The sequence below is a fragment of the Bicyclus anynana genome, chromosome Z (genome assembly GCF_947172395.1).
Source record: "Bicyclus anynana chromosome Z, ilBicAnyn1.1, whole genome shotgun sequence".
Taxonomy (NCBI): Eukaryota; Metazoa; Arthropoda; class Insecta; order Lepidoptera; family Nymphalidae; genus Bicyclus; species Bicyclus anynana.
In genome coordinates, this window is record NC_069110.1 from 11021965 (window position 1) to 11032778 (window position 10814).

At 34.2% G+C, this 10814-nt stretch overlaps 1 protein-coding gene across 2 annotated transcripts in view; it reads left to right on the forward strand.

Annotated features, from left to right (window-relative positions):
• LOC112045869 (protein tramtrack, beta isoform) overlaps nt 1-10814 on the forward strand; it is a 29555-nt gene that overhangs the window by 11811 nt on the left and 6930 nt on the right. Inside the window, exons 7-8 of one of the 2 annotated variants that reach the window (XM_024082239.2) lie at nt 94-160; nt 8837-9009. In XM_024082239.2, the coding sequence (XP_023938007.2) occupies nt 94-160; nt 8837-9009 (240 nt within the window). Of the gene's footprint in view, nt 1-93; nt 161-1217; nt 7729-8836; nt 9010-10814 lie in introns of those variants that run through there. The other variant, XM_024082235.2, reaches the window with a different exon arrangement.

Below are 10814 nucleotides of genomic sequence, written 5' to 3' on the forward strand. Positions count from 1 at the left end.
TATCCTAATATAATATTATCTTAATTAAAAATTAACTTATGATTCAAACTTTATCATATTCCAGCAGTGTATTAATTGAACTATTTGTTACAGACAAACTCTTCAAATATCAATATAGACCAGATTCAGCTTGACACAAATGCAGTTGGAATGTCACAAGGTCAGTTGCAATTTTTTTTTTCTTTTATTTAAAAACAAAAAAGAATATTTGCCACATCTTTTTTTTTGTATCAAGGACAAATTATTACAATAAAGGACAAATTCTGCCTTATTAATTGTGATAATCGTTATTGTAAATTAGATTGTGACCATACCAGGAACTAGTTCCTAATGGGTTTACAATGTGTATAAGAGACATATTACAGCTGTATATGGCTGTGAATATACCTTTTTTTTTATTTTTTTCCATAATGGTATGTTTCTGATTTTTTAAAATAATTGTATTGCGTATTGTTTTGGGGGCAAAAATGCCATGGAATTTTAGTTTCAATTCAAATATTGTGAATACTTGTGCATAGGCACATGTATTGTGCATCGAGAAGAAATTGTGAGTTAATAGAAGAAAATTTTAGTCACCAAGCTTTCCAGCGTTGTCATCTAACCAGAACTCAGCTGCTTATTACCCAACCAAGAAATCTATCCCTATTACTAATCATTAAAGAAGAGTTCAACATCAATGATATACATAAAAATGCTCTAGGCCACTCTAAAAAAATAAATAATGATCCATTTAAAGAAATGTATCTTCTATAAAATTTAACCCTGTGACAATCACTCATGACATTTGAGAGCGGACGGTTCACATAAATACTTCTTTTAAGAAACTGAGAAACTGCACTACATCTTTGACGTCAAAGTATTTCAAAAAGCATTAATTTGACACCATTACAATTTCGTGTTATGAACAAGAAGCAACTTGCCATCCATACAAAAGACCATAGACTAAATACACTCCTGATTGAAGATTGTACAAAGAATCGAAAGCGAATACTTGATCTAGACTTCTGAAGCTAAGATAAATAAGTGGTGATTTATAATAAGTATCAACATTCATACAACATTTTATTCCCACAACACATTTGCATATAGTCATAGAACTGCAGTTGTTTTTTACATTACATTATTTTCCAGGGAAGGGAGATCAATGAAATCTAGTAGTGTAGTGAGACATTTTATAATTTTTATTGTATTACAAAATCATTTATCTCTCTTCCCAGGGCAATGGAGTATGTTGGAGCATTCATACCCTAGGTATTCAAATGCTTGTCTCGGAGGCGGCGGGCTTCAACATGATCAAGGAATGTATCTCAATAATGTGATCAACCCGCATGGAGACACAGAAATGAATCATTACAGTCAGGCGCTCGTCCAAGGCCCCACGGCTGGTCCAAGCTGTATCACCGAAGCTCAAACTGTACAGACTATGAATCAAACGCCACAAAAGCGACGTCGTGCCACAAACCCGCAAGCGGAAGAAAATTTCCAAAGAGCTTTAGAAGCTGTCCGTTTTGGTGGAATTGGCTTTTGCAAGGCAGCACGGATGTTCGGCGTGAATAACCGAACACTATGGCTTGAATATAAGAAGAAAGGTTATCCAAACAATCGGCCGAGCATAAAGAGCCGCATCAAGCGCGAGCACGTGACGCCGCCGCCGGAGCACAAAGACGAAGTGCCACAGCAGAACCAACAGATGGCGCTGATCTGTCCGCCGCACCCCCTGCCCGTGGAGTACATCGACCCGCGCCCCGTGGACTTCCCGGTGCAAGTGAACAACTCGCCCCTGAATATTATCAACGGTGTTAACTTTCCGATGCAATAGAACGCGGCCTGCGGGGTGCAAGGCAGCGAGGCGTACTCGTTGTGACCCGAGTGTGCGGGCGGCGGCGGCGCGTGCGGCGCGCCCGCGGCCTTCGCTTGCGGCGCGCCCGCGGCCTACGCTTGCTACGCGCCGCTCCCGTCGCCGCCCTTGCGCCCCCAAACGTGCTTCGATATCTACATGCATATGCCTTTGTAAATATTTGTTACCATTAATAACCAGTATTACATGATACCCAGTAGGTAGACTGTTATTTGTGCATTGACGTACAAAACCGGTCGTATGGAGACGTTCGTGTGCACTTCCTGAACAAAAGTATTGAAGAGAGTGGACGCGCCCCCAACTCGTAGTCTAGTCGACGAGTTGAAAATGGTACAGAATAAAGCAGATAAGAGCAGTATCTCTATTTTGTACCATATTCAACTCGTCGACTAGACTATCACGTCCTTTAGTCATAAGCCGTCTATAAAGTATGTTTAGATCTCATAGAACTGTAAGTGTAAAGATAGGTATTTGATATCAGCTTTTCATAGTCTTAAATTTATAATTTCATTATAAATTAAAACTGCTTTATTATAAGAGTATTGTATAAAAGGAATGATGTGATAGCGAATTTATTACAAAGTATATCGTAATAGTATAATTATAATAGATAGAGATACTTATGTCGAGACCAGTATAAAACCAGTTTGATGTTAGAATATCGTAATTGCTGCAGTATATTGTTGTGATAACTCCATACATGTAAGTTCTTACCAACTTTCTGTAATCTGATAGTTTATCAATAATACAGAAACATAAAATTTGGAGAATAGATATATAATATTTATTACTGTATCATTCATAATAATTTGATGAATTCTGCTACATTTCTCGTCTATATTTTTTATGTAACAGCTACCTCTACAAAAGTATTTCTTCTCATATAATTAATTATATTTGACCTCTATTGCATTTTTATATCATAGACATATCAACATCTTTCAAAATCATTGTGATACTGTGAATAAAAATTTGTGTGATAGCTCATTAGACTTTTCATGACGGTTAGACAATTGTGCAAAAATTTCATATCTGCACATAAACAAGTGCAAAAGTTATATACATCAGTTAAAGTTAATCTTTAATTGTTGTTTATAGAGGGTTAATATATAAAAGAGAGAATGAATTAATGAAAGTATTCCCAAAACTAAACAACAAAACTAGAGTTGTGATTGCCCGGTGTATATGACCTCTTCCCCAGATTCCGGGGCATGCACCTCTAACTTTCAGTTGTGTGCATTTTAATAAATATTTATCACGTGTCTCAAACGGTGAAGGAAAAACATCGTGAGGAAACCTGCATACCAGAGAATTTTCTTAATTCTCTGTGTGTGTGAAGTCTGCCAATTTGCATTGGGCCAGCGTAACCCCTCTCATTCTGAGAGGAGACTCAAGCTCAGCAGTGAGCCGAATATGGGTTGATAATGATGATCATGATTTCCAAAACTTGCTGTGTTATTTAATAACTATGGTGTTAGAGAATTTTTCACGTTAAAAATATGTCATGTCAGTCAGTTTTTGCTTTTAACAATAATACAATCAGAAATATTATAAATCATTTAAATAAACTGTTGCAATTGTTCATGATATGAAATTTTTTGTATATTTTTGTAGATTTCATGACAAGTCTTATAAGCACACATATACATCGGTATTATTTTTTGACAGGACTCTGAAGATCGGCCTATAGTACTGTACTTCACTTTTATTATACTTTTTTTTGACAAAGAATATACATGAATTTAATAATACTTTATAATATATCAGTAGACTGATTTTCTGAAGATAATATAATTTTCTATTTGCTGTGGGCGTGTTGCTGCCGTATTTTTTACGCTTCGTATGTTTATCATTTTTTCTACTTAATTATATTTGCTGTATTATACCGTGTTGCGTATATAAATCTTGGCGGGTTCCAAGAGTATAATAGGCTAGTTGACACTTTTTTTTAAATGTACTTAAATAGTTCATTATACTAGATTGAAATTTTTTTTTTCATAATTTTCGAGATGACACGAAAAAATTTAATTTTTAAATATGTTTTTGACAATACATAGTAGTCAAAACGCGTGTCGGCCATGACAGTATATTTCAACTGTTTCATGACGTCACTAAAATATTAGTTAACAATTAGTTCGACGTTTAGTACGTCAAGTGTTAGTGACGTCAGAAAATGGACGACAGCGTTTTTAACGTTTGGAAAATTTGAAAAAATACGTAATATTTTAATTACCTTTTTTATGACATCCTTAACTTTTATTAATTGATATCGATATATTTCGGACCCTTATTCCATGTACTACACGAAATTAATATTGTTTATATTAAATTTGATATGAGTCAACTACCCTATTGTAATCCAAAGGTCATTTCTGACGGACTCGTTTTCAGTGACCATATTGTTATGCTGTGTGTCACACAAACTGCAAATTCCTTCTGCAGAGATAGGTCAGCTCCTTAACTATAGTATATAAAACGTGCGTACAAACCGATGTTGGTCATTGCTTTCTCTCCCACGCCTCCACCCTCCCACCACCCCAACCCCTCCCCCTCTCCTCCCACTCTCTTCCTCCCTCCCCCCTACAAACAACATGAATGCTCGGTCTGTAACATGTTACATTAGGCCCATTAATACTGGTCTATGTTTTCATGAATATAAGTAATATTTTGTCTGGTACCAGGCATCGTGATTTGTAAGATGTTCTTTGTCATAAAACGCACAAACAACAGTGCCTCATTTTTTCTTATATTATGTACATCAAGTGTTTTTGGAGTTGGTTTCTTTTAGGATAGGTATTCTTTTTTATCAAAATATAGGTACGTATTGGTATCTCACGGTTTGAATAGTTTGGTATCTTTTTTTTTGAGTTTACAATTTACAATGCCTACTTTTTTAGTTATTTACATAACAATGGTTTAACATCGAATATTCAATGTCAAATATATTTTGTGATTTGGTTTGATCTCACGTTTAATTATGTGTTTCGTGTTCCTAATAAAAATGTTCGTCTTAAATTGATATAGGTAGATTTCATACCTTGGTTGATTGAAAAGGCATCATGGAGAGATATTAGATGATTTGTCTCATGATTGTCACATAGTTACCCAATAGTATCAGAATTATGACAATAGTGACCTATCTCACGAAGACTTAGCTCAATTTTTTGTACTGTGTGTATATTGCATTAACACTTTCTTGCAAGTTACATTAAATTTGATTTTGATACAAAAAAACTGAATTTACCTATACAATTATGTTTCTTATTTTTCAACTTAACCTATATATATCAGTAAACGATATTTATAAGGTTAATTAGCTTTTTAGTTTATCCCGCAGTTTGTGTCTTAGAAGTCTTCGTGAAGTAGATCTACTTGCAGGTTTGATACAACTTAAAATTAGCTTATAAGCAAAAGAACAATATAGGAAGTTATTTGAGTTATATAACAATATAACAAGTTGCTATATTGTTTGAAAGAATCTACAAACGTACAATAATAATGTTGTCACAACAGGGATCTCCTTTGTAAATACTTTAGGTATAACTCTTTATACAAAGAAACTTATAATAACTTTTTGCATTATAGCAAAATACTTGCATTTATAGTCGAGAAAGAATAATCTTGATGACATTATTTTATAAGCGCGATGAGCTAAAGTCTCGACCTTCCGTAGCAATCTATAAGTGCTCATGATGTTATATAAAAATGAATCAATATATTCTTTGGTCACGCCATAACTTAAGTACGACCGACCGATAAGGAATGATCTATAGTCTGGCAAGTTCGTTGATGACACTCCCATGATATGCGGGCGACGGGGGAAAGATTGCGCGGGTGTGAAATCGTGAGGTGCATCAGTCGTGGGTTTTTCATTCATCGCTACACGCCCTCCGCGCGGACCATCGAGAGTGTTACGAACGAAGTTGCCAAGCTATAATAATTTAATATCTATGATATATAATTAAGTAATTATTATTATAAGTGATTCAATTTATTATTCAAATATATATTTTTCTATAAATAAAATGAAATCCTAATGAATTTTTAATACGTAATATTTCAACTCTAATCGCTGAATCTACAAATTACACGTAGTTTATGTATCTAAAATTATAATTACTGTTACTGGCAAAAATATCAATATTAAAAATTATTATTTCTCTATATTTATAAAAATATAACCAAAAGTGTTAGTTGCAGTCGTAACTTGTATGCACTATTTATTTTTCTTTAAAACATGTTTTAAAGCATGTTAAAATATGTTCACCGACTTCATTTCATAGGGCACTCCTATATTTTTATGTAAATAAAATATGACTTTTTTGTCATAACTTTTTTTACGCAGTACTTCCTGCCATAACAAAAGGTAAAGTACTTAAACAACCTATCAATTGATATATCGCATTTTGTTATTGATAGGCAGGATCCCATATATTTTTGCCGGTCCTTTGATTTCATCAATTAAAGTACTAGTTTTGTTGATTTTGATTGGACAAACGTATACAAAAATGTGTTTTCATCAATAGAATAGTTTTAATAATTGTGACAAAATTCCATGTGGATATTGTGTTTTGTGTATAGTAAAATATTGTTTATTTTTTTTATTTAATATTATATATGAACTTATTTTTGTCTAATCTATATGATGACATAGTTGTGCCTGTACGTGGGTGTATATCAATTATTTCCTGGCAGTGGAACACATTCATATTGTCAGGAGGAATAAATTCAAATTCCATTTAATATTATTATCATCATTAGGAATTAAATTGCTTTGAAGTTTAAAGATGCTGAATGAAAACTTGAACTTAATTATGGGGATTTCATTGTAATGGCCTGTTTGTGACATGCAGAAATGGCGGCTGAGTTGTCCCAGTCACATCTCTTTCGTCAAGTTTCGTCTCTACGCAATGTTAGAGATAGCTGTATTTCCAGTTGCACTACTATTGGTTAAAATTTGACTATTTTCTCTTCACGGGATATGTCGAAGGACGCATGTTAACACTACAGGTCTATGTACTATACCACATTAAGTACTTAACATTTTTAAGATGATGGCGTCCTTCTAGCAGCTATTTGTCAAATGTCATATTTAACAAGTGCCTGAGTTATGAATTAAACTGGGGTTTGAATATCATACTATAATTATCACATAACATATTTCAGTTATAAATCATATTATGTTGGGTTAATTTTTTTTCAGTTTGGACATTCATTAGAATTTTATTAATTATATCAATGACCTAATGACAATTGAAACCTGAGGCCTTAACATGCGACCAAACGACATATCTCGTGAAGAGAATTGACTAAAGTCAGTTCTGGCACCACCGGAAGTATCGTTATCTCTGGAACGAAAATTGGGACTGGGACTACTGCGCCGCTATTGGTTGAAATTATGTCCATTTCTCTTCACGAGAGTCTTTGGTCGCATGTTAGCCTGAAATTCATACCATCCATCTTCTTTGTCTACTAGTTTTGTACAATTCAATTATGTAAAAATATGGCCAACTATCGCCGAATATGATGAAAAATTGAAAATATATATTTCTATCTAAAATTTATTATATAAACGAATTCAGTATTATGATTGTGAAAATATAAAATAATGTTATAATATTGTCCTCTCATTTTAGATTGCGTTCTCGCAAAACGAAATGTTTTTGTAAAAACTTTGTAAAACAAAAAAGTGTAATGGTTAGGTATGTAAAGTATGTGTTTTGTTTCGATTTGGAGAACGCAATTTGGAATTTATGTCTAACCTACTGTAGGTTAGTCCGCATTACACAATAATTGTTACATTGTATACTACCACTGTATTTAAAACCAAATTTGGCAATAAAAGATAGTAAATGATAGTTTTTCAAAAACCGTCTTTTAATTTTACACAACTCTATCTGTCCTGACAGACGAAATTCTGTATTTTAATATCAAATTAAAATAGCAAATTCCGTAGGAATACGGTGATAAAATATGGCCTATGAGAGTGGCGAATAGTATTCTTGACCGCTCTAGGCCCCATGCTATGTACTACGGTGTTCATTAAGTGTTATGTGTTCATTAATGACTAAGATGCAGTTATCTTTTTAATGAAAGATAGCTAGATAGAGAAGCTATTTAATTTTTCAACGTAGTAGTAGTTTTTTTTTTTCAAAATCGGGTGAGTAGCTCCGAAATTTGCCCCTACAAGCACACAAACCTTTTTATAATACGAGTATGTGAGTACCAGATAAAGACTGATTAGACAACTATTCTTTTTTATCAGATAACTATATATCAAAACTTACTTTTTTTTTTTTTGTGACTAATAGGCTTGTGATTAACTATAATCATGACTGCTGGAAAGCAATAGTGAGGATGGAACGCGCTATATATACAACCTGCATCAGAACAGCGTAGAGGATCTCTGGTAGACAGTTGGTACAGAGATAGAGTACCTACAACATTGGGTGCGTTTCGGAGAACGACACCTTGATCGGAACTGGGATGACCGGCGTAATTGCTGCGCCAGCAACAGTTTTAGCTATATTTGATTATCATTTCGTAGCTTTTATGCAGGATTAACGATCCCATTTTGCTTTGGATGGAACTTGGAAGTATCGTGAACAACTGCCAGAAGACTGCGAAATCTCAATAGCGCTTTTGCGGATGAAGATATTAAAGTTACTGATAGTTGTGTACACGAACAGTTGTATGAATGCACTTCAAGATGTGCGCGTTTCGATAGGCGAAACAATTGTTCTCATTTTCACATTCAGTAGTAGGATCCGGTTGATTTGTAAATTGCTGCTCACCAAGGCTATACACACTAATCGGTAGAATGGAAATCATGCTATCATGGAAATCATAATAGCATGTTGGAGCTCATGAGTATAGCGTCAATGAGAAAGTGTTACATTGATGATTCAGGCCTTAATTATTAGAGAATATTTTTATAGTAGGGAGTTGTCTAATTTTTTATTTTATGACTTATTACAGAGTTGAATTCCAAAGTAGCTGTATGGCTCAAGCGTTCGAAGTACTTCAAACGACAGAACCGAGTGGAACCCGAGGAGAGGGAAGTGAGGAAACAAACATCAGAGCCCACGCCAGTGACCACATCCCATGTACTACAAAAACACGAATCGTACCCGCAATATTCTGCCCCGAAGGTACTTTAACAATCAGATAACCGTTGCATTAATAGTATCACAAACTAACCTCCCACCTGCTACCTCATCAGCGCGATTCTATTTTTTTTAGGTTCGAATTAAATCCTAAATGTCTTAGAACCCCGACTATTGGACTATTTTCATTGAAACTTTTAGCCCAGGCCATAGAATTCGTATGTATTTACATTTACAGAAGATTCACTCCGCAACGTCATTAAAATAAATAGTGACTCTCGCTACTACAAAATACGGCGCAATTCAGTTCGAACAAAATTAACAGCCGTTTTATTCATCTCCAACTATTTTTTCTCTCATTTATTTATTTCTCCTTTTTTTTAAATTTTTAACAATGTTATACATAAAATATACAAAACACTATTAAAAACTTATAAAAAAAATAATGCAACCCTCCCGCTGCGGGACATTTGAGTGCCCAAGCAACCGGACCTCCAACTATTATTGTTATTACATATATATTCTAACAACGTTAGGGTTGTCTTCGAATACAAAATACTTAATACTAGATTTAACGCGCGGCTACGTTCGCGTACTTTGTTGATAAAATTAAAGTAGTACGTGTCTGTGACTGGACTAGCAATACAACAACACGAAACTTTTTAAATATTCTCGTTTCTATACATAACCTAGCGGACGTCCGTGAAAATTGATATAAACTTTCAACCCTTATTTCACCCCCTTTCATTTATATTTTCGCACGTTTTATATTTAATATATACTCAATACATCTTACAAAAATATAACCCAAATAATGGACGATTTATATGAAAAAAAAGTTCAATCCCCTTTTGGCCCTTTAGATTATTTTAAAAATTTTGAGTTACATTATTTTTAGTACATATACCAATTTTTATAGATGTAACTTGATAAATGAATTTCACTTTTTTTCAAAATTAGCGTCGACAAAGTCGCAGGCCCCTACTATTTTTCTAATAAAAGACAACCCTAATGTTGTCAGAAAAAGATAAAAATTGTTGGTTCGAACTGAATTTTGTTATTTATTTAAATGACGTTGCTGAGTGAATCTTCTGTACTTGTAGGTACTATATGTATACATATGTATTCTGTGGTTACAGACAGTCGGTGGTATGGTGTGCTGTGCTTGCATGTTTCTTTTGCTTTGTTTTAGACTTCTGGAAGCGCAAGAGCTGAGCACATTTTAGATTTGGTGTTAAATCCAAATGCTGTTTCTAATGCAAGCAACCTTATAAGTTTTGGGTTTCGAACGGCAGATAGCTCGCCTGCCCCTTCGTTAGACTCGTCGCTTGAACGTCTCGATCTTCTCGGCGACCCTGATTAGTAAAAAAACCTTCACGCACCAAATGTAATTACGATAAAACAATTAACCCTAAGGTACCTTCAATTTCTTCCATATCATCTATACCATCATCATCAACTTCTTTAACTGAACTAAAAATCATTCAACGTACAGACTACCACTTACTTGTACGCAGCGGAAGTATTCTGCAAAAATGTTGAAAAATGCTCGCAATAAATTAGGTACCTACTGATAAAAGTTGGAAGGGTAATGGGAAACGTTTAGTCATGCAGTCTGTACTAATATTATAAAGAGTTTGTTTGTTTGTTTTTGTATGTATAGAATAGGCTCAGAAACTACTGAACCGATTTGAAAAATTCTTTCTCTGTTCGAAAACTAAACAATACCTGAGTGCTGTAGGCTATATTATATTTTCAAAAAGTTAGGGATCCGTTCTAAAACTCCAATAATTTAACCAAAAAATTACCTTAAACATTGTTTACATAGCGTGCGCTGCAAAAACTATTGA